The following is a 25,754-nucleotide window of genomic DNA, read 5'->3' as shown; positions in this document are numbered from 1 at the left end:
AAGAGCAGCATTGCAGCGCATATTTTTCTGTCCTATCGTGTGTGCAATGATGACTGAGGGGGGGAAAAACTGTGTTTGTTGTTTGTAGAAACATCTTTCTTGTTGCAATATCCCAAACAGGCGTGTCAGTTTCACCAATTAAGGAGTCCAGTCCTAAATAAGTAAATTGTTAGCTGTTAAAGTCTTACAACCAGAAATTAATTATATTTATTTACTTAATTCAAATGTTATATCTGTGAGTAATAGACAGATATACATCTTAATAATATACAGTGCCTTGCGAAAGTATTCGGCCCCCTTGAACTTTGCGACCTTTTGCCACATTTCAGGCTTCAAACATAAAGATATAAAACTGTATTTTTTTGTGAAGAATCAACAACAAGTGGCACACAATCATGAAGTGGAACGACATTTATTGGATATTTCAAACTTTTTTAACAAATCAAAAACTGAAAAATTGGGCGTGCAAAATTATTCAGCCCCCTTAAGTTAATACTTTGTAGCGCCACCTTTTGCTGCGATTACAGCTGTAAGTCGCTTGGGGTATGCCTCTATCAGTTTTGCACATCGAGAGACTGACATTTTTTCCCATTCCTCCTTGCAAAACAGCTCGAGCTCAGTGAGGTTGGATGGAGAGCATTTGTGAACAGCAGTTTTCAGTTCTTTCCACAGATTCTCGATTGGATTCAGGTCTGGACTTTGACTTGGCCATTCTAACACCTGGATATGTTTATTTTTGAACCATTCCATTGTAGATTTTGCTTTATGTTTTGGATCATTGTCTTGTTGGAAGACAAATCTCCATCCCAGTCTCAGGTCTTTTGCAGACTCCATCAGGGTTTCTTCCAGAATGGTCCTGTATTTGGCTCCATCCATCTTCCCATCAATTTTAACCATCTTCCCTGTCCCTGCTGAAGAAAAGCAGGCCCAAACCATGATGCTGCCACCACCATGTTTGACAGTGGGTATGGTGTGTTCAGGGTGATGAGCTGTGTTGCTTTTACGCCAAACATAACGTTTTGCATTGTTGTCAAAAAGTTCAATTTTGGTTTCATCTGACCAGAGCACCTTCTTCCACATGTTTGGTGTGTCTCCCAGGTGGCTTGTGGCAAACTTTAAACGACACTTTTTATGGATATCTTTAAGAAATGGCTTTCTTCTTGCCACTCTTCCATAAAGGCCAGATTTGTGCAATATACGACTGATTGTTGTCCTATGGACAGAGTCTCCCACCTCAGCTGTAGATCTCTGCAGTTCATCCAGAGTGATCATGGGCCTCTTGGCTGCATCTCTGATCAGTCTTCTCCTTGTATGAGCTGAAAGTTTAGAGGGACGGCCAGGTCTTGGTAGATTTGCAGTGGTCTGATACTCCTTCCATTTCAATATTATCGCTTGCACAGTGCTCCTTGGGATGTTTAAAGCTTGGGAAATCTTTTTGTATCCAAATCCGGCTTTAAACTTCTTCACAACAGTATCTTGGACCTGCCTGGTGTGTTCCTTGTTCTTCATGATGCTCTCTGCGCTTTTAACGGACCTCTGAGACTATCACAGTGCAGGTGCATTTATACGGAGACTTGATTACACACAGGTGGATTGTATTTATCATCATTAGTCATTTAGATCAACATTGGATCATTCAGAGATCCTCACTGAACTTCTGGAGAGAGTTTGCTGCACTGAAAGTAAAGGGGCTGAATAATTTTGCACACCCAATTTTTCAGTTTTTGATTTGTTAAAAAAGTTTGAAATATCCAATAAATGTCGTTCCACTTCATGATTGTGTCCCACTTGTTGTTGATTCTTCACAAAAAAATACAGTTTTATATCTTTATGTTTGAAGCCTGAAATGTGGCAAAAGGCCGCAAAGTTCAAGGGGGCCGAATACTTTCGCAATGCACTGTAACTATGAAGAGGCTACCGGAAACGTATCCTTCATTTTTCATAGCCTTTAAATACTTGTGGTGTGTCATAACTTATTCATCACATCAGGTAAGATATAGTAAATATTGACCTGATATGGTCCAGACAGGAAGAGCAAAAGTAACCTCAACTCAACATGTATTTAATACCAAGAGCTGTATAATGCACCCATCCTTAGTTCTGTCAGCAAATAGGTTGATCTAAAGAAAAGGCGTCCATAATAAATAGAGAGGAAAGGTTTTTACTGGACAGGGGACAATCCTTCTCCCTGCTGAATATGAAGGGAAAACACTGCATAGATTCATGGGATTTGTTCACTGGGGAAGAAATGCACAATTTGAGAATGTTTGCGAGACTGGAACCCACCTACCGATGTCAGAGACCTATGCAAGACTTGCATCACAAGTGGGATAGACAAATATCCCAGGTAGTTGGGAAATAATCTACCTTTAAACCTTAAAATAATATTTACAAAAAATCTCATTTTCTGCAGGTGTAAACAAAGATCGTAAAAAAAATAGCTAGCAATATAAACAGGAGCTCTGTGAACAGGCTGTCCTCTGTGACCCTGACTGGATCTCTGCTGCCCACACTGTAAAGAGAAAAGCTCAGAGCTCCTTACCTTTCTGGCAGTGGTTGGATGTCCAGCAGCGAGAGTTAAAGTTGCCGTTAAAGCTGGTCTTGATGCACTGAGCGTTGTCCTCCGTGATGCCTGGACACACATCACCACACTCTTTGGATTGCTTGTTCCCCGCAATGAAGTTGTTAAACTCTGCGTCCATGATGAGAGACCAGTCCACAGAGTCCAGGTAGCAGAGCTCCGGGTTCTTCTCGATCCGGATGGCCCCTCGCGTGATGTTCCTCAGGTTGTACAGGCCGATGTCCTTCAGACTGGTCATCTCAAAGATAACCAGGGCATAGTTGTAGAAGAGGTTGCGTCCGTGAATGACGTTGAGGTTGGGGAAGAGCGTGCTGAGGCTGTCCAGGCCGGAGACCCGGAACAGGAGCAGGTAGTCGGTGATGACGGTCAGCTTGGGGAAGCTGAGGGAGCGGAAGAGCTCCTGGTTGAGGTTGTTGGTCTTGTCTCCGATGAGGAGTATCTGCAGGAAGCCCTCCACCACCGTGCAGTTCTCCAGACGCTTGAACTCACTGATGTCATTACGTATGTCAATACTTGGACCACAGACTGGACAGAGAAAGGGAAAGAAAAATCACACATGACATAATTATTACACATCTTAGTTTATCATTTTAAAACACAGTATTTGTTTTTCCTTTATTCAATGTACCTAAATAAAAATGTACCATTTAATTAGATTTTAGAATGTATTTATCAATTTGTCTGCATACCGATTCATTGTGTTAATCCGTTTACCATGTCTATCATGTAAATCCAATTTCAAGTATTTTCAGGTAGTGACCTGGCTTAAAGGTTCACTGTCAGCCAGTCCCAGACATACTGTAAGATGACAGCACCAAAATAACAAGCACAGCAGCCATTAATAGGATGTAATCTAATCTTCTTGAGATCATCTCTGAAAATATCTGGACTTGAAAGTGCTTAAAACAGGATGTCTTATGTTATGTTGTTCTCTTCATGTACAACAGTTTATTTTTGCTCTTGTTTTATGGACATAACTATTCATTTTACTGTGACAAAAGAGAGAGACAAACAGACAGGGTCATCTGAGGTGAGTGTGCTCTTCATTCTGAGCAGGCGTAGGAAGTTCTCTCTCAATGACAAGGGTCAATATTTTGAGATTCTATTGCTATATATTTTGGTAAGATCTGGGATCCCATCACGGGATAACCCGTGTTTAAAAAGATCCCATCCATCTTAGCTCAGCACACAGAAAGCAACACACGAAACCAAAGTCCCCGAAGTTGACTATCTCTCTCATACACACACACTCATACACACAGACACCTTCATCTATTATTCATTAATGACAATCATCTCTGCTTTTAATTGTGTCTGTCAATTACTCCAATTGGGAATGGATACAAGCATACATAATGGGATATCACCACTGAAAGACTGCTATGATAACAAACCAAATAAAACCCAGTCCCTGTTTATCTAAGTGTTTCATGGATAACACTAAATGTACTGTCAGAATGTAATCTAAACTATACGTCCCACATCTACCTGTATTGGCTGTTGCTTGGCCCCTGTCTCCCTATAAACCCAAGATAATCCTTTCACTGTAACACTTGGAGCAGGCCATCTCCTCTGGGTGTATTGATACGTACAGTATGTAATGATGTAATAATGATTTCTTCTAACAGTCCATTCACACCAGGGAAGCAGAGCTACATTGAAGCCATGACATACCATGGAATGTGCTATGATTCTCAGGACTGTAGTACAAAGGCAAAACAAAACAAGCAGTATTAACATATGCCCTTTCACAGTAGGAGGGAGACCTGCTACACTCATTACCAACTCCCTTTTCAAGGCAGGTATTGGTCAAGGCAGGTATTGGTCAAGGCAGTAATGTGTGATATAAACATTTTAAACACTACAAAAAAAACATAGAAAACCCGACAGATCTACAAGAGGTTTGAAATGCTACTTGGAAGGTGAAGTAATCAGTAGGAGAAATGTCTTGACATATGAGCTCCTTTGGCTAAACCTGTAATGTTCTTACAGAGGCTTAGGACACCCTCTCAATGAGTGTCAGCGTCACAGGGCCTGTGCAGTGACAAATAGTCCTGCTTTAAACCGCCCGGCCCTGATCCATGTCAACACACCATTTAATTGACGCTATGTTTTCTGCTCATTTCCACAAAGTTGAACAATAAGCTAAACTGTATCTAACCTCACATTAATGACCATAACAAAAGCTTCCCAGTTTAATCATGTTGATCTACTGCTACTTAGATTTGAATTTTATTGAAATTGAATGGAAGCCAAAAGATGCCATCTCTACTTTCATATGAATGACATCCATAGAACACATACTGCACCACAGGCCAAACATTTACTCTCAAATTATTTCTAGCAGTAGTCTAGCCTAAAAGAGATCCAACTTCAGTAATGACAAAATATCCTGCTTGAAGTTCCTTTTTCAATCTATCCTGCCAAAAATAGTGAGCACATTGTTTATCAGGATGAATGGACTTTATTTTCTCCTGTCAGTGTGGTAGACTTTTTTCAAATTTAGAACGGAAATGATTACTCCCGTTGAAAATAGTATTTGCTTTCTCCTATCGACACTAAAGCTCTGGTGATCCACTTCTGAGCCACCAAGCTGCGTGTCCTCTTTGTTTCATTGAGAATTTCCCTGCTCCTCGACCAGCCAGAGAGAGGGGAGGAGGGGTGGAGCAACTCAAACACAAAGACTAATTTGTTTGTTAAGTAAAGAGAAACTCTTGGCCTCACTTCCTGTTGGAGGCATTAATAGAATCAGAGGGAGTCTGGTGGGGAAGAGACAGGAGCAGGGGCAGTGGTGGATATTGTGGCAACGGAGGAGATAGGGTTTCTGCCAGGCAAGACTATCTGAGGCCTTGCTCTTGATGTAAAACCCGTTGGCGATAAAAGGAGAAGGTGAATTCAATTATTTTGGAACGCTATTGTGGCAATTACATCTGCATTGCTTGCTCTTTGGGGTATTAGGCTCAGTTTCTGTATAAGCACTTTGTGAAAACCGCTGATGTAAAAACGGCTTTATAAATACATTGGATTGATTGACAAAAGACCACACTAGCAGAATGTCTAATAGTACTAGTAAACCTGTGACAATCCTCCACTTGAACATGTCGCGACATCTCTGTTCTCAAACCAACATAACACCACATCCTCTTCTCCCACATAATGCCAACAAATGGGGAAAGAGAGAGCAGGAGAAAGAGACTCCTACTCCCTCCTTTCTCACACACTTGTTATAGTCATTAACTGTGTTAAGCACCAGGAATTCCAATCATTTCCTTGGAAAAGGCTTGAGTAGATCTGCTTCAAAGGTAAGCCATCGGGGATCTGTGCATCCTGCTAAGTCTGATCCATATGTTGTGATGGGCTATCACTTAATAAGCAATAAAGGTGAATTAAGGTGCATTACACTGGCATCCCTTTTGATTGTATTTTAAATCTAAAACAATCTTCATATTTGTCCAAATTCATTTGAACAGAGAGTATGGGGGAAATTAATAAAATGCCAATCATGACAGGAGTCATTTCCTATTGTTGTGTAACAGCTGTCTCTGGCCACTGTCCTCACAGTGGGATAAGCACACATAGAATAAAGTGCTTCTTCCTGTCCCTTTGCACTGTTCATACTGCTGAGTAAACACACGTATCTCCAGCGTGTAATGGAATCCAGCGGCTCATGGTTATGATTGATAACCTTGCCCTGACCTTACATAGGAATGTCTTCCACACACAGTCATACACACACAAACAAACACACACACAGGTGACCCTGTGAAAGAGTGAAATCAAGACATGGCCATTGCGCAGCATATTGCTATCCTCAAACAAAGTAAAAATCCAAGTGTAGTAAACCACTTGACTATCACAATATATCAGCCGCAATCTTTTAACAGATAAAAAAATGCACATTCTGTGTTAACTGAACTTTCACGGTTAAGCTGCGTCTCATAACAGGAGAGGAAGTCAGTACCAACTCAAGATCAGTATCTGTTAATCAGAGGTGACTGAAACCATTTAAAAGACCGTTATGAGACCATTCTCAGAATGGGATTAATTGTATATTTTCCTGCTGTAAACTCCAGAAAAGTTGTTAAGAGGAGGAAGTATTTTCTCGGCTCTGAAATGTAATGTGATGGGAAAAAAACACTGGGGCTGGATCTTGTTGAATTTACTCACCCACAAGTTTCTGTCCATCAGAACACATTATGCTATCCTGTACACTTTTCAGTTCTAGTCTATTTTTTACACAGTTTGTTTTTCTCAGATATGCAGACTAGAGGTAGACCGATTAATTGGAATGGCCGATTAATTAGGGCCGATTTCAAGTTTTCATAACAATCGGTAATCAGCATTTTTGGACACCGATTATGGCCGATTACATTGCACTCCACGTGGAGACTGCGTGGCAGGCTGACTACCTGTTATGTGAGTGCAGCAAGGAGCCAAGATAAGTTGCTAGCTAGCATTAAACTTATCTTGTAAAAAACAATCAATCTTAACATAATCACTAGTTAACTACACATGGTTGATGATATTACTAGTTTATCTAGCTTGTCCTTGTTGCATATAATCGATGCAGTGCCTGTTAATTTATCATCGAATCACAGCCTACTTCGCCAAACGTGATGATTTAACAAGCTCATTCGCGAAAAAAGCACTGTCGTTGCACCAATGTGTACCTAACCATAAACATCAATGCCTTTATTAAAATCAATACACAAGTATATATTTTTAACCCTGCGTATTTAGTTAATATTGCCTGCTACCATGAATTTATTTTAACTCTTGCATTCTGTGCAAGCAGAGTCAGGGTATATGCAGCAGTTTGGGCTGCCTGGCTCGTTGCGAACTGAGTGAAGACCATTTCTTCCTAACAAAGACCGTAATTAATTTGCCAGAATTGTACATAATTATAACATAACACCTTCCTGCATTTGCCAGCAGCTCTTCGCTGTGCTTCAAGCATTGAGCTGTTTATGACTTCATGCCTATCAACTCCCGAGATTAGGCTGGCAATACTATAGTGCCTATAAGAACATCTAATAGTCAAAGGTATATGAAATACAAATGGTATAGAGATAAATATTCCTATAATTCCTATAATGATTACAACCTAAAACTTCTTACCTGGGAATGAAGACTCGTGTTAAAAGGAACCACCTGCTTTCATACGTTCTCATGTTCTGAGCAAGGAACTTCAAAGTTAGCTTTTTTACATGGCAAATATTGCACTTTTACTTTCTTCTCCAACACTTTGTTTTTACATTATTTAAGCCAAATTGAACATGTTTCATTATTTATTTGAGACCAAATAGATTTTATTGATGTATTATATTAAATTAAAATAAAAGTGTTCATTCAGAATTATTGTAATTGTCATTATTACAAATATATATATAAAAATCGTCCGATTAATCGGTATCGGCTTTTTTTGGTCCTCCAATAATCAGAATCGGTATCGGCGTTGAAAAATCATAATCGGTCGACCTCTAATGCAGACAAATGTGAGAGCCTGATGAGCAGTTGCAAATGCAGTGGACCAGGTCACCTCCATCCCTCCAAGTTTAATGTAAGATGGCAGCGCTGAGGAGGGCACGAGTCTTGCCGGTTCCTGCTCAACCTTGGTTTGTTTTTTTATACTGTGCTCAGATGTTTATTCTATTCTGAGCCATGTACTTTATGGTCGTATTCTTATATTTTCTTATTTCTTATTGCTGTTGCATTGCCGAGAAGGAACCTGCAAGTAAGGATTTAATTAGACGGTGTATACCAGGTGTATCCTGTACATACGACTAATAAAACTTGAAACTTGTCCCTCACACCTGACACCTCAACTTGACTTAATCCCTCACATGCTGGAAGTCATCTGACCAGTGGTCTGGTGGGCCACTTCCCCTGCATGGTCCTCACTTCAAAAGCACAGGTTCAGATATCAGACCCAGACTAGTAACACAACACTGTCACCCCCTTACACACACTCCAAACCCTTACCTCGGCCCGACTGCAGCATGGCAGAGAAGGGGTAAACACACACATACCTGTCGTCTTTTAAATATAGTTTATAGTCACGTTTAATGGGTTTGCACAATCAGGTCACATTCCAATACCACTTAAGTTTAGCAGTTGAGCTATTGAGGCTGAAACATTACCTCCCCAGCCATTTGAAACGACATCCACAGTATGTTGCAGCTTATTTATATGGTTTGTCCATATCAAGTGTTACAAATCAAAGAGCTGCACATTACCAAAGAGAGGATGTTCCCCCAGAACAATCATAAAAATTATGAAAGTCACTGTTTCAATATGGATCTGGCCACAGTCTCTTGATCTGCAGCCTGTCACTGTGCAATCTATTAGAAGAGATAACATTTGCAATCATACTGCAAATTGTACAATACTCCATGGGCTATTAAACCCGTGGCCCACAGTACATGATCATGTATGCGTCTGGCCAGAGATTGCATATGAGCAAATACTCTTGACAGCCCACTTTAAATAAGTGTTTAATTAAGCATTGTAAACCTCAGCTGGCGGCCTGGAGAGGCCGTAGGAGAGGATTTGACTGCACTCTCATAAACTAGCACAGTGACACACTTTCCCATCCCTGCCTGCACAGTCCCTGTCAGGCTGCCTGCCATGCTGTGTGGACTGCAGTGAGAGAGCAGAGCTGAGCACAAGGCACACACACACAGGCATGCAAACTGCGCTGACTCCCTCGCTGGGGGTGAGGCACGATATGCCGGCATTATTGCCCCCTTAGCGGAACCAGGGCTGAGGGATGGGCAGAGGCACAGTGGGAAAGACTGAGCACTTCCAGTCACGAGATAGAGTGGGAGTCTTATAGGAATGTGCATCTCTCCTTTCATGAATGATTTGATACACATCTAGATACATGGGCTCTGATACGATACAGGAACAATACGTTTTAGTCTGAAACGATTCAGTGTACGATTCGGTTTGATTAGGAGAACGAATTGATGCGATTCGGTTCAATTCGATGCACACAATTTTTTTGAATGAACACATTACTTTCCATTTTAAATTAATATCTGCTGATGATGGAAGCTCAGGACTTGGGCCTCTCTGAGCTGGATCGTTCTGAGATTACTTTTCTAAGCTGTGTGTGTGTGTGTGTGTGTGTGTGTGTGTGTGTGTGTGTGTGTGTGTGTGTGTGTGTGTGTGTGTGTGTGTGTGTGTGTGTGTCAATGTCAATGGTGTGTGTAGGCACCTGAGCTGAGCCATAGGTCAGACTGAGCATCTACCACCCCACTATAAGATACCACCCAACTTTCATCTGAAATCATCTTCACACAATGATTAACTTTCATTCATTTTTCTAGATAGTACTATGTTAACATTTACAATTACACCGAACCCAAACCGGCCGCACGCGTGCGCCATCTTGCGCAAATTGGTTTTGTCCCCCCACATCGAACTTGATCATGACACGCAGGTCATGTATATAATCAATTATATTAATTTGGGGACAGGTCGAAAAGCATTAAATATTTATGGAAATGTAGCTAACTAACTTGTCCTATTTAGCTAGCTTGCTGTTGATAGCTAATTTGTCCTAGGATATAAACCGTGAGTTGTTATTTTATCTGAAATGCACAAGGTCCTCTACTCTGACAATTAATCCACAAATAAAAGGGTAAACCAAATATTTTCTAGTCATCTCTCCTCCTTCCAGGCTTTTTCTTCTTTGGACTTATATGGCGATTGGCATCTAACTTTCATAGTTACCATGACTACCGACCGAACTCAGTTCATCTTTCAATCACCCACGGGGGAATAACCAATGAGGAGATGGCACGTGGGTATCTGCTTCTATAAACCAATGAGGAGATGGAAGAGGCAGGACTTGCATCGCGTTCAGCTTCACAAATAGAACTTACTTCTATTTTAGCGCTTGGCAAATCAGACGCTCATTGGCGTGCACGAGCAGTGTGGGTGCAAAAATTGAATAACATGAACGTTTAAATGTATTTTGCAACGCAAGTGGTGCGGTCAGCATGTTAGAAATTAGTAGGACAGGACTATCGCGTGTGGTTTATATTGTTTTTGGAGGAGGGGATTTATTCATCCTAAAAATAAATATCAGGTAACTTACTGCATTTCAACACATTTTAGCATGGTGCAGAGACAAAAATTGCTGTTTTATAACACAATTCTATACATTTTGGGCTCCAGAGTGGAGCATCGGTCTAAGGCACTGCATCTCAGTGCTAGAGGCGTCACTATAGACTCTGGTTTGATTCCAGGCTGGAATCGAACCAGGCTTTATCACAACCGGCCGTGATTGGGAGTCCCATAGGACAGCGCACAAATTCTTATTTACAATGATGGCCTACCCCAGCCAAACCCTAACCCAGATGACGCTGGGCCAATTGTGCACTGCCTTATGGGGCATAGTGAAGACATCAAAACCATGAAATAACACATATGTAATCATGTAATGACCAAAAAAGTGTTAAACAATTAAAACATATTTTATATTTGAGATTCTTCAAAGTAGAGAATGTCAAGCGTGTGCAAAGCTGTCATCATGGCAAAGGGTGGCTACTTGAAGAATCTACAATATAAAATATATTTTGATTTGTTTAACACTTTTTTGGTTAATACATGATTCCTTATGTGTTATTTCATAGTTTTGATTTATCCACTGTTATTCTACAATGTAGAAAATAGTAAAAATAAAGAAAAACCCTTGAATGAGTAGGTGGATCCAAACTTTTGACTGGTAGCGTACATTAAATTACTCTTGAACGTTGTAATAGTAGAACGCACAAGGTGACATTTTTAAATTGAGTAGTACATCATCAGTATTCCTCTTGTCATGTCAGTCATTGTATACCGCAGAGAGCTATTTATAACTAGTCAGAAATGTCCAGATCAACTAGCTCATGTCAGCTAACATTTTTTAGCTAGGCTTTTTAGCCCGTAGATTTTGTAGTAATGTTCGAGTTACTAAAATATCACATGAATCCACATTTAACATGGCAAAATACATTTTTTTAAAACCTGCAACATTTTCTATGTACCCCATGACATCATGTGCATAATTGCAGGAAATAAGCATTAAACCTGCAACATTTTCTTTCCGCCAACAAAAAGTGAACAATTTATGTCATGAACAGTGCTTGCGCCCATATGGCACGAGCTCGCGCAGCGGGGGCGTGGGATGTTCCCCAATGCTGGAAGGGGGGTGTGAGTGAAAACTTTGCAACCCCTGGGCTACTGAACTGAAGGAGAGGACGCATCAATTCAGTCACAAAATTGATTTATTTTTGGAATAAAACAATAGAAGTAAAAAACATTAATAAACCGGTGATTCGTAACGTTTGATTCGGTTTTCTTTCCGATGCATGCTTATTTTGGATCAGTTTGGGGTCCCGCAAACCGAATGCATTTGCATCTTAAACATTTGAACCGGGGATCGATGTGTATTGGTTAATCATTACATCCCTAGAGTCTTACTGTCTCACCCATGAGACAGAGAGAGGATGCATTCATGTCTGAGTCACTAGCCCAAGCCCTAGTCACAAGGACCACTGCATCACAGTCCTCTGTACCACTCAGCCAAAGGTAGAGAGGGAGCGTGGATGTCAAGTGCAGAGGAACATCTAACCCCCATTCTGTGTAACCTTGGTGACAGCTAATGCCATTCTGCTTTCCAGGAGGAATGGGTCCTGTCGTAACTATGCAATAGAAATGCCAGTGTGTCTGTGTTAAACAAGAGCCAGCAGTCACAGGACATGAACAAACAGTGGAAGCTGAGTCTAACAATACGCACACACAGTGAGATCTGTCTTCATTCAAGGCCATCCAGTTGAGGATAGCGTCATTACTCTAAATTGTGATTTTAGCCCTGAATCCCACACTTCACTTAAACCTTTACTTGAGCTGCAGCAAAGAAGCAGCTGAGTAAAATGATGAGTCATGCTAGCCAAAAGGAGTACCTCAAATAGTGTGTGTGTCAGAGTGTGGCTGGGACTCGATAGGAGCATCTGTCTGCTGCCAGGCCAGGCTGTCCAGAGACCGCCCGTGTGAACAGCAAAGACCAATAAAACAGTTCACAAACTCTCTACTCTTTCAATCAACAAAACCATGTCTGTTTCCCTAGTGGGAGTATTTTTGCACATTCTATTTTCAAACACCAACTTTCTCCTCTCTCTAACTCTCTCTCACACCTTTTCTCCCTCTCTCTCTCGCTCTCTCTCTCTCGCTCCCTCCCTCTCAATGTATCATTGAGCCTTGTTTGCTGTATACTTGGAAGCAATGGCATGGAAAGTTTACTGTGGTGAGAGTTAAAAGCGAACTTAATTACATTTTATTAGCGTGGACAGATTATTAAAATGCATAGGGTAGAAAGTATACAAGACTTGATGGAGCGTGGCCATTAATTTGCTATGCCCGGAATAATTGTATATTCTATGCATAAAATATAGCCCTTGATTAAATTTTGCAGATTTTTTAAACCCTTTGGGAAATGGGCAATATCATAGCAAAATACATGTATATTCTGTACCCTGTATTAGAGGTCGACCGATTAATCGGAATGGCCGATTAATTAGGGCCGATTTCAAGTTTTCATAACAATCGGAAATCTGTATTTTTGGGCGCCGATTTGGCAATATATATATATTTTTTTATACCTTTATTTAACTAGGCAAGTCAGTTAAGAACACATTCTTATTTTCAATGACGGCCTAGGAACGGTGGGTTAACTGCCTCGTTCAGGGGCAGAACGACAGATTTTCACCTTGTCACTTTTACTTTCCAATACTTTGTTTTTGCATTATTTAAACCAAATTGAACATGTTTCATTATTTACTTGAGGCTAAATTGATTTTATTGATGTATTATATGAAGTTAAAATAAGTGTTCATTCAGTATTGTTGTAATTGTCATTATTACAAATAAATAAATAAAATATTGGCCGATTAATCGGTATTGGCTTTTTTGGTCCTCCAATAATCGGTATCGGCATTGAAAAATCATAATCAGTCGACCTCTACCCTGTATATTGTAAAAACAGATTGGCCGGCATCAACAATAATTTAGGGTAAAAAAAAACTTTACCATGAAATGAAAGTGACCAAGGTTTGTTGCTCTAAGTGAAATGGTAAACACGGACTTGTTTACCATTATCTTGGCTGTATTGGTCTGACACCTGAAAGTTCTGAACTTGTCTCCAGTCCTCCTACACATGATGGTGAGCTATATGTTGAGAAACCCCACCCATGGCTTGAGGGACTGAAGTCCAATGGAATCCCAAAGTTCAAGAGTAAAAAAATGTCATGCCCTTACAGAGGCGGTGGGACTCTGCCGTGCTCAGCAGGATGCTGAGAAATGCCCCACTCTGTGATTCACAGTGGCGAGGACACTGGCCTGACCACACTGGACAATAGCTCTCAATTGTTTGTTGTTTGAGTCCTCCTTGATCTTCGTCACCGAGCTCGTGGAAAGGAGCTCGCGCTCTCCGTCGTCTCCCTCTCCGCATCACTACCATCTTCCTCTGCTCGGGTGCTGAGCCCATGCAGCTGGGAGGTTCCACATCTCGACTAAGGAGAGGGAACGGAGAATCACCAACCGCCTCTGTCCTTTGCGGTTCCGCTGGTCATTTTGTCACTTCATGTCCAGTAAAAGGCCAGAGCTCGTCAGTAAGCGGAGGGCTACTGGTGAGCGCTACTACTCACCTGCACTACCTTGTCGGTCCATCTACGCTGGACCGGTTCGTCAGCTTCCTGCAGTGCCTTATTAAAGGAGCCCACGGCCTTGTTCGCCCTGGATGGTAGTCCTCTCCCCAGGATTCAGCGTGAGACGCTACCTTTAACCCTCACTGTTTCTGGTAATCATAGTGAAACCATTTCTTTTTTAATTTTTCGTTCACCTTTTACACCTGTTGTTTTGGGCCATCCCTGGCTAGTTTGTCATAATCCTTCCATTAATTGGTCTAGTAATTCTATCCTCTCCTGGAACGTCTCTTGTCATGTGAAATGTTTAATGTCTGCTATCCCTCCTGTTTCCTCTGTCTCTTCTTCACAGGAGGAGCCTGGTGATTTGACCGCACGGTGTTCAGTCGGTCCAGGGCCACCTCTCTTCCTCCACACCGGTCGTATGATTGTAGTATTGATCTCCTTCCGGGAACCACCCCCCCCCGGGGTAGACTATACTCTCTGTCGGCTCCCGAACGTAAGGCTCTCGAAGATTATTTGTCTGTAGCTCTTGACGCCGGTACCATAGTCCCCTCCTCCTCTCCCGCCGGAGCGGGGTTTTTTTTTGTCAAGAAGAAGGACGGGTCTGCGCCCCTGCATAGATTATCGAGGGCTGAATGACATAACAGTGAAGAATCGTTATCCGCTTCCTCTTATGTCTTCAGCCTTCGAGATCCTTAAGTTGGACCTTCGTAACGCTTACCATCTCGTGCGCATCAGGGAGGGGGACGAGTGGAAGACGGCGTTTAACACTCCGTTAGGGCACTTTGAATACCGGGTTCTTCCTTTCGGCCTCGCTAACGCTCCAGCTGTCTTTCAGGCATTAGTCAATGATGTCCTGACATGCTGAACATCTTTGCTTTCGTTTACCTTGACGATATCCTGATTTTTTCACCGTCACTCCAGATTCATGTTCAGCACGTTCGACGTGTCCTCCAGCGCCTTTTAGAGAATTGTCTTTTTGTGAAGGCTGAGAAGTGCACTTTTCATGCCTCCTCCGTCACATTTCTCGGTTCTGTTATTTCCGCTGAAGGCATTAAGATGGATCCCGCTAAGGTCCAAGCTGTCATTGATTGGCCCGTCCCTAAGTCACGCGTCGAGCTGCAGCGCTTTCTCGGCTTCGCGAACTTCTATCGTCGTTTCATCCGTAATTTCGGTCAGGTGGCAGCTCCTCTCACAGCCCTTACTTCTGTCAAGACGTGCTTTAAGTGGTCCGTTTCCGCCCAGGGAGCTTTTGATCTCCTCAAGAATCGTTTTACATCCGCTCCTATCCTTGTTACACCTGACGTCTCTAGACAGTTCGTTGTCGAGGTTGACGCGTCAGAGGTGGGCGTGGGAGCCATCCTTTCTCAGCGCTCCCTCTCTGACGACAAGGTCCACCCATGCGCGTATTTTTCTCATCGCCTGTCGCCGTCGGAACGTAACTATGATGTGGGTAACCGCGAACTGCTCGCCATCCGGTTAGCCCTAGGCGAATGGCGACAGTGGTTGGAGGGGGCGACCGTTCCTTTTGTCGTTTGGACTGACCATAGGAACCTTGAGTACATCCGTTCTGCCAAACGACTTAATGCGCGTCAGGCGCGTTGGGCGCTGTTTTTCGCTCGTTTCGAGTTCTAGGAACCTTCTTTTCGTTCCCGTTCCTACTCGTCTGGCCGTTCTTCAGTGGGCTCACTCTGCCAAGTTAGCCGGCCACCCTGGCGTTCGGGGTATTGCTTCCATTCGCCAGCGTTTTTGGTGGCCCACCCGGGAGCATGACACGCGTCGTTTCGTGGCTGCTTGTTCGGTCTGCGCGCAGACTAAGTCCGGTAACTCTCCTCCTGCCGGCCGTCTCAGGCCGCTTCCTATTCCCTCTCGACCGTGGTCTCACATCGCCTTAGATTTTGTCACCGGACTGCCTTCGTCAGCGGGGAAGACTGTTATTCTTACGGTTGTCGATAGGTTCTCTAAGGCGGCTCATTTCATTCCCCTTGCTAAGCTTCCTTCTGCTAAAGAGACGGCACAAATCATCATCGAGAATGTTTTCAGAATTCATGGCCTTCCGTCAGACGTCGTTTCGGACAGAGGTCCGCAATTCACGTCTCAATTTTGGAGGGAGTTTTGCCGTTTGATTGGGGCTTCCGTCAGTCTCTCTTCCGGCTTTCACCCCCAGTCTAACGGTCAAGCAGAACGGGCCAATCAGACTATTGGTCGCATCTTACGCAGTCTTTCTTTTCGTAACCCTGCGTCTTGGTCAGAACAGCTCCCCTGGGCAGAATACGCCCACAACTCGCTTCCTTCGTCTGCGACCGGGCTATCTCCTTTTCAGAGTAGCCTCGGGTACCAGCCTCCGCTGTTCTCATCTCAGTTCGCCGAGTCCAGCGTCCCCTCCGCTCAGGCTTTTGTCCAACGTTGCGAGCGCACCTGGAAGAGGGTCAGGTCTGCACTTTGCCGTTATAGGACGCAGACTGTGAGGGCTGCTAATAAGCGTAGAACTAAGAGTCCTAGATATTGTCGCGGTCAGAGAGTTTGGCTCTCCACTCAGAACCTTCCCCTTAAGACGGCTTCTCGCAAGTTGACCCCGCGGTTCATTGGTCCGTTCCGTATTTCTCGGGTCATTAATCCTGTCGCAGTTCGACTTCTTCTTCCGCGATACCTTCGTCGCGTCCACCCGGTCTTCCATGTCTCCTGCATCAAGCCCGTCCTTCGCGCCCCCGCTCGTCTTCCCCCCCCCCCCCCCCCCCCCCCATCCTTGTCGAGGGCGCACCCATCTACAGGGTCCGTAGAATTTTGGACATGCGTCCTCGGGGCCGTGGTCACCAGTACCTCGTAGATTGGGAGGGGTACGGTCCTGAGGAGAGGAGTTGGGTTCCCTCTCGGGACGTGCTGGACCGTGCGCTGATCGAGGATTTCCTCCGTTGCCGCCAGGTTTCCTCCTCGAGTGCGCCAGGAGGCGCTCGGTGAGTGGGGGGGTACTGTCATGTACTGTCATGTTGTGTCTTGTCTCTGTCCTTTCCCTTCACCCTGTCTCCCTCTGCTGGTCGTTGTTAGGTTACCTTTTCTCCCCCGCTTTCCCCCAGCTGTTCCTTGTCTCCTCTGACTACCCATTCACCCCGTTTCCCACCTGTTCCCTTTTTCCCTCTGATTAGGTCCCTATATCTCTCTCTGTTTCTGTTCCTGTCCTTGTCGGATTCTTGTTTGTTGTGTTTCATGCCTGAGCCAGACTATCGTCATGTTTGCTGTAACCTTGTCCTGTCCTGTCGGAATCTGCCGGTCTATCTGAGCCTACCTATGTTTGGTTATTAAAGAAGCTCTGTTTAAGTTAGTTCGCTTTTGGGTCCTCATTCACTCACCATAACACCTCCTCCTTTTTTAATGCTAATTGAGGTTGTTCCGTTTCCTTTCCATGTCACAATCATCTGCAATATCCCACATCCCCTTCCTTTCCTCGTAGCACAAAACACAGCCGTTCTCATCAATTACATCCACAGGGCTACACACACTAGCTAGTAACTATACAAAATCAACCAGACATCACATAGATAAACAAGCACCCCTCCTAAAGAAGCCAACTGTCAGTTTAATTTCTGATAGATACCCATACTCACTTATAACGTAAATGCAACCACCAAAGTACTACAGATATAGGCCTCTATCAAAAATAAACAGCCGACAACCAATAAATAGCAACTAACAGACAGTAGCAATAAAGACTGTACTTACGTATAATCTGTGAGTTGTAATGTTATTGTTTAACTAATAAACAAATGGCACCCCCTTATTGAGCAATTCTGAACATTAGTTTCTGAAGGGCCTTAATGTATTGATTTTAGGGGTGTAACGGTTCACCAAACCCACAGTTCAGTAGGTATTGTGATTTTGGGGTCACAGTTCGGTTCTGGTACAGGGGGGAAATGAAATGCCAACAGTTACTGTAGTTTTACTTGTTTGTTTTTGTTGTTGATGGGTGGTCACTGTTAAGTAGCTCTCTGTAGACCTGAGGGTCCATCCATCTGTGGTATGCCCAACACAGGATGCATTGGCCAATTCATTGACAACTTCGGCTTTAACCTGCTTATATAGAGCAGGTACTACATGCTTGCTAAAATGGGTCCGAGAGGACAATGTTCGTAACGTGGCTCGAGCACTTTCACGAGGTGCTGAAACCCCTTATTCTTCTCAACCACCGAGAATGGGCGCATATCCACAGCTATAAACATACATAATTTCTTTGTCCCGGGTCAGAATCAGCTGCGAAGGGCTGCTTGAGTGCAGAGGGGAGACGTAGTTGTGTTGTTTTTTTGCGTTTCCATCTTGCTCCGCAGGTAGGAAAATTAGAGTGATGTCGGTGTAAATGCATCAACATGTTTGAGGTGTTGGCAGCTGTATAGGTTATTCACGTTGAGCAGTGGCGAAGTACTCTGTCCAACGCTATTAAATCTACTGGGAAGACAAAATGTTCCCAAACTGGAGATTTAAACAAAGATAGAGAATCCTCCTGGTTCATCGACCCCACCACTCACCATCGTACAGAACTAGTTCCCGGCTGAGGCTCACAAAAGGACAGTATGAAATGCACCAATTAAGATTTGAATTTTGATAACAACGTGCGCATAGGCTCTAGTTGTTTTAACGGAATAGCCTGAATTTTTGTCAGCTCAGATTTACTCAAGGAATACAACACAGCATAAGCATAGCCTATAGGCCTAGTGTTTTTAGTTTTTATCTGAACAAAAATATAAACACAACATGTAGTGTTGGTGCCATGTTTCATGAGCGGAAATAAAAGATCCCAGACATGGTGTGCACAAATTTGTTTTCATCCCTGTTGGTGAACCTTTCTCCTTTGCCAAGATAATCCATCCACCTAACAGGTGTGGCATATCAAGAAGCTGAATAAACAGCATGATCATTTCACAGGTGCACCTTGTGCTGGGACAATAAAAGGCCACTCTAAAATGTACAGTTTTGTCACACAACACAATACCACAGATGTCTCAAGTTTTGTGCAAGTGTGCAATTGGCATGCTTACTGTAGGAATGTCCACCAGAGCTGTTGCCAAATAATTTCATGTAAATTTCTCTATAATAAGCCCCCTCAGTGTCGTTTTAGAGAATTTGTCAGTACGTCCAACCGGCCTCACAACAGCAGACCACGTGTATAGTATTGTGTGGGCGAGCGGGTTGTTGATGTCAACATTGTGAACAGAGTGCCCCATGGTGGCGGTGAGATTATGGTATAGGCAGGCATAAGTTACAGAAAACGAACACAATTACATTTTATCAATGGCAATTTGAATGCACCAAAATACAGTGATGAGATCCGTAGGCCAATTGTCATGCTATTCATCCACCACCATCACCTCATATTTATGCATGATAATACACGGCCCCATGTCGCAAGGATCTGTACATAATTCATGGAAGCTGAAAATGTCTCAGTTCTTCCAAGGACTGCATACTCACCAGACATGTCACCCATTGAGAATGTTTGGGATGCTCTGGATTGACAGCATGTTCCAGTTTCCTTCCATAACCAGCCATTGAAGAGGAGTGCGACAACATTCTACCGGCCACAATCAACAGCCTAATCAACTCTATGTGAAAGAGATGTGTTGCGCTGCATGAGGCAAATGGTGGTCACACCAGATACTGACTGGTTTTCTGATCCACACCCCTACTTTTTTTTAAGGTATCTGTGACCAACAGATGCATATTTGTATTTCCAGTCATGTGAAATCTATAGATTAGGGACTAATTCATTTTTTTCAATTGACTGATTTCCTTATATGAACTGTAACTAAGTAAAATATTTGAAATTGTTGCATGTTGCGTTTATATTTTTGTTCAGTATATTTTTTATGCATTCATTCGGGTTCCCAGTGCGGACTGAACTGACTCCCCGTGTTCGGTACAAATATGTGTACTTTTACACCCCTAATCGATTTTGCAGGAGACATGATTCCGTCACTGTTGGGTCACTTTGCTCCACCACATGGTGTTTAGCCTTAGAGACTCCACTAAGTTGCTTAACAGCAGTCAAACTCAAACATGATCAAAGTGAGCTGTTACAGTAGCCTACATGTTATTAATGGTCACAAACTGGGCATATACTCAATTCAGAGGGGACACAGTCTTCAGAAATGCATTGAGCCTCATTAGACTTTTCCCATTCCGATAATACATGACTGGATTAAACATTTGTTATATTTTCTATTTAGTTAGACACCTCCACTTGTCTTTACTGGTGTAAACGAATGAGACAAGAAAATTGGATACTGCGCAAACCTTGCAAAGCTTGCTCCGAAACCTTATTACATTTGACCCTTTATTCACTCTCCAAAAACACCTGACCCTTCTTGAAGGCTGGCTGGAAACTGGGCTCCAAATGATGATGTCAGAAGCTATAGCAAAGCCCAGTTGTCTTCTCCACTAACTAATAAGCCATTGCCTTTTCATAGCCTTCTCAAAACATGATGAAGCACACTATTAACATAACTCAGCACAATTGGAAGATGCTATGACAGGTTGCAGGAACCAGGTGCCCAGGTTCCCTGAGCTGTTGAGGGTAACCACTAGAGCAAGCAATAGTTAATGGCTGGCAGGTAGCCTAGCGGTTAATAGTGTTGGGCCAGTAACCGAAAGGTTGCTGGTTTGAATCCACGAGCCGACTAGGTGAACAATCTGTCAATGTGCCCTTGCGCAAGGCACTTAACCCTAATTGCTCCTGTAAGTCGCTCTAGATACGAGTATCTGCTAAATGACTAAAATGTAAACTAATTGCAAGACAGATGAGGTACAGGAAATGTAAAGAATAACGCTGATCTGACAACAGCAACAGTCCTCAAAACATTGATATTTTTATGCTATGGAAAATAATCCACATCTTTACAAGCTGCTCAGTCCTTCAAAGTCATTGTGGTGCACTTGTGTGAACTATGTATAAATTCTTTAAAGAAAATTGTTGAGAACTGTCTATTTCCTTGACATAGAACATGCATGTGGATAAGACTGGAGGCATTGTCAATAGAAATAGGACTGAGTAGCAGCTCAATTGTACATTTAATTTAGCAGAGAAGGTCTGCATTTCATATGCATTCCACCACTTGTTTGCCTACTCATGGCATATAAACAATCATTTTGGATACTTGGGTATCCAATGACTTGTTTCCTTGTTTCTGAAAAGGCCTACCCCTTTTAAGAGGTTGCATACACTGCAAAAAAATATATATAGTAGTTTCAACTAAATATTATTAAGTAACTGGTTCCACAGCCTGTTTTAGTTTACTAAACTTTTCGGTCAAAGTGTTACCTGAACTTAACATTTTTAGGCTAAAACTTAGCACCAACTTGAGAAAACTTAGGCAAAAATTATGTGTTTGCTGAACTTGTCTCATATGTTCATTCAACTAGAAAAATATTTTTTGGGCATTTTCACACAAAGAAAGTCTGTGCAGTAACACACACACAGTGCTTTTGACATACAATATTTTCAACGTACATATTTGACACACATGATTACATTGTGCATGTTCATATTCAGTAATTATTATTCAACATGTTTGCGATTTGAACTCACTACCTTTTGGTTCACAGCATTCCGATCTTTCTTCTACACCACCATGTCTGTGTCAATTAGCAATTCATCTGACTATTCTCTCATCATTGATTTGATTGACTTATTTATGAAATGTGTTTTTTTTCCTGTATATTTGTCTAAGGTTGTTGGGGAATATTACTTTGTTTTAATGTTACTCTTTAATAATACTTTTACTTGAGTGTACTTTTAACAGAGCTGAGATTTACTTTGAAGTGCAAAGTATAGCAATACAGATGAAATCATTCATTGACAAAGAATTGATTTGATTTGATTTGAATTGGTGGCATAGCAGGAAGATCGGTGTGCCGTGAACCAAGGGATTATGAGCTAAAATCCCAGGTGAGGAGATGTTGAATAATAATTACTGTATACATGCACAATGTCATGATGTATGTCAAAGTGTGTCAAATATGTATGTTGAAAACATTGCATGCCAAAAGCACTGTGTGTGTGTAACCTGTTCCACAGCACTTTTTAGTGAAGATGCCCAAATAATAATTTCTAGTTGAGTAAGCATATGAGACAAGTTGAGCAAACACAAAACTTTAAATCGACAACATTTTCTCAAGTTGGAGCTAAATTTGGGCCAACAAAAAAATGTTACATTCAGGTAAGACTAATTCAAAAGTTGAGTAAACTAAAAAACAGCTGTGGAACCAGTTAGGGTTCTACACGGAACCAAAAGGGGTTATTCAAAGGGTTATTCTATTGGGTCAGCCAAAGAACCCTTTTTGGTTCTAGATAGCACTTTTTTCTTCTAAGACTGTACCTTTATTTGAAGGCACTGAAGTGGATAAAGAGACGCACTAGTCCATTGTATAGGCTATTGTAAACTGGAGAAAAACTAGGCTTATTTCATTTAACACAGTCCTCCAGGATGTGACATCAGGTCCTATATGCATTTTTTGTCGCTAAAATAAAAGGCCAAAAGCTAAGATAAACCAATAGGACAGTATTTACCTATACTTTGCGCGTGCATGTGCATACACATAATGACATTGGTGGACTCGGAAACCGCGCGCTACCACCACCGCTACGAATGCAAAATGGCCACATGGTCAAAGTAGTAGGCTAACCTTCATCCATGGATTCATCCTCGTTCGTTTGCGGGAAAGCATCATTATAAAGGCTCACATTTTTACAGGTGTAGGCCTAATTCATTGCTAAAATATATGAGCCTGTAAGATTGAATCAAAATCTAAAACATATAGGCTAATATGTTTGTGGGCTACTGTGGAAAAATCAACAATCTCAAAGCCTAATGTGATATATGTTTACATTATGCAATGTGACCATATTTTCAGCTATTTCCATAGCTAAATCAAGCTAGATACGGCATTATGTTTTTACATCATCAATTTGCTTTTGCTATTCAGCCTACTCCCAAATTAATTCATCTCTGAATTGACGTGAGCCTGGCGATGAAGCCTACAATAACATGTAGCCTAGCATGTAGGCCTATGTATCTCTTTACAGTCATGTGGACCAAAACAAGATACTAGTACTGTAGTCAGACCAACAATACAGCTGTAACTAAATAATAATCACATAAAATAGCTACAATGTTAAACCATTGGCGGCAAAACATTGTTGCATTGTAACGGCTCGCATGAATGAGGATAAACCCGAAGAAACCTGACAAGGTATACCGTACTATTTTGAGTAGGACATCACAATGGCACTTACTTTCTCCATTTGCCGTCCATAGGTAGATAGTGGAGACAGATAGCGTCAGACCCCAAAACAAGGTCAAAGTATTCCTCTCTGTCCCAGATCTCATTCCTGATCAATTAATTATTCACCTCTCTAAAAAGCAAATAACTTAAATCCAAAATAGTGGAAAAGGGAGATGATGCCACCGAGTTCACAAAAAGTAAAAAAAAAAAAAAAAAAAACGTGGTCCAGCAAATAGGCTACACTGTTTGACAGGTAGATACAAATTCGTGTTCAGAGTATAGCCTACAATTTTTCCAAGTTTTGTGTTTTGGTGGAATTATATATAGCCTAGGCCTATATATTTAAAAATATATATATATATAAGATTAAATAAATTAAAACAATTCGTTATTCTTGCCAACGACACAATGATTTAAGGATTGCTGGCAAGACATTTGTGCCACTGATTTCACTCGACAGATGATGGTAATCCGCATCCTCAGTCTCCATTTCTTGAAACCCCAGTAATTGTGCGCAGGAGTTTTTATGACTCGCAATCGAACAACGTTCACTTGTAGTAGACCAAAGGGAATTCCAATCTTATATCATTCATTTCCGTCTGAGTGATGAGAATTAGAAGGAGAATCTACGGCCAGTTCCACAGGGTGGTGGCTGAGATGGGAAATGAATGAGAACGTAACTCCGTTCAATGAGCCTTTCCAACAGGGCGCAATCCAAAATATCCTCCACAACAGAAATTGTTTCACCAATCTCACCCCCCTTTTCTCCCGCCCCCTGCACTGTCTGTTTTCGCCGTTAACGCAGTCAATCGTCTCCTTTGCGGCTGAAAAAAATACCTATGCCACGCAACAGTAGACTATCAAGTTTAAGAGCTTCGGTTGGGGTGTAGTATGGTATACTTGCACCAAACTCAAGCCTCCGTTATGTCCTGTGAGCCATTTATGGGTGATGATGTGTATTTTTTTGTTTTCCCGTATAGCTCCAGTAAGCAGCAATCCTATCACTTGCCCTCGTTGTCGGTCTTCAGTCCGTAGAATCACTGCTGTAAACAAGAGTAAGCTCCGCTCACACAGAAACACATAGCACTAAGCATACGGCAAGTCACGGAGAAAAGCTGGAATGGAGCAAGCAGCCAATGACATGGATAACCAATGTTAAGGTCATTTTAAATGTAATTTAGGCTATTAAAAAAGATGCATCCCTCCAAAACAAGTGTAACAAAAGGTTATAAATCGTTTGTAAACGGTTAATTATAGCTCCCGTTGTATAGGCTACATTTGTAAATCTGTAATAAACATTTGTGAGATTGTTATTTCTGAATTTGCCAAATTGTGTGTTGATATATGACCAGGCTACTGTTATTCATTATTAGGCTACTTTTATTATTGCCCGTGCAGTCATGGGCAAGCACCATAACAAACACACAGTTTCAACCAATGTGTTATAACTGTGTATTAAATTTACATTTATAATATCTTAACTAGTAATTAAGAGTTTATAATCTACATACAGCTAAACCCTTTATAACCGTTAAATCACGTAGCCAATGGTGTTGCCTTAAATTAAGCTATTTGCTTTGATTGGTGGTCATTAGGTTATAACGTTCCATATTCGTCTATAGGGTAATAAAAGCAAAGTAAATATACATTATTCTGCCTACAGGCTATATCTACTTTCCATATATTATATTGTGTAGTAGCCTAATAAGTGCGATATATGGAAGAAGAGCTCATTTACTTGTTATTCCCTGGGAGTAGTGAATTATATAACAGTTGCCTAAACGTTATTTGAAATGTAAAAACACTTTAGAATCCAGCTCCCTCTGAATTCAAAATAGGTAGCCTAAATCCTATGTCCGGGATAAACATTTAGCAAGCAAATAATTACAATCACAGTAGGCTACAACATTTTATTATTGGATGCATTGTGTTTACAATGCAAAACAATTTGTTATATTAGATTATTGGTAGGCCTATAAATTTACACCGAACATATAAATAGCCTAGCCTATGCTAGTCTATTTTCCGCAGTGCCCGTTTGATTCTTTCGGGATATGTTGGTTGTACATGGATGGAAATGTAGGTTTATATAGCCTACCTTTATGTTTGGAATTAAATGTATATGATTATTGATTCTAATCTTATAATAGACTGCCGTATGTGTTGTATAGCCTATATTGACCATGTTCAAATAGATAATCTTACCCAGT

General features: G+C 41.8%; 1 protein-coding gene across 1 annotated transcript in view; it reads right to left on the bottom strand.

Annotated features, from left to right (window-relative positions):
* Nucleotides 1–23,846, bottom strand: part of LOC139400755 (insulin-like growth factor 1 receptor) — a 159,598-nt gene extending 135,752 nt beyond the window's left edge. The window contains exons 1-2 of the mRNA XM_071145437.1: nt 23,555–23,846; nt 2,543–3,106 (exon numbers count right to left, since the gene is read on the bottom strand). Coding sequence (XP_071001538.1) covers nt 2,543–3,106; nt 23,555–23,648 — 658 coding nt within the window. The 5' untranslated portion in view covers nt 23,649–23,846. The remainder of the gene's footprint in view (nt 1–2,542; nt 3,107–23,554) is intronic.
* Between the last annotated feature and the right edge of the window lie 1,908 nt (nt 23,847–25,754).

This window comes from Oncorhynchus clarkii, chromosome 1 (genome assembly GCF_045791955.1).
Source record: "Oncorhynchus clarkii lewisi isolate Uvic-CL-2024 chromosome 1, UVic_Ocla_1.0, whole genome shotgun sequence".
In the NCBI taxonomy this organism is placed as follows: domain Eukaryota; kingdom Metazoa; phylum Chordata; class Actinopteri; order Salmoniformes; family Salmonidae; genus Oncorhynchus; species Oncorhynchus clarkii.
Note: the sequence above shows the minus strand (reverse complement) of the source record. Positions and strands in the feature narration are given on the sequence as shown.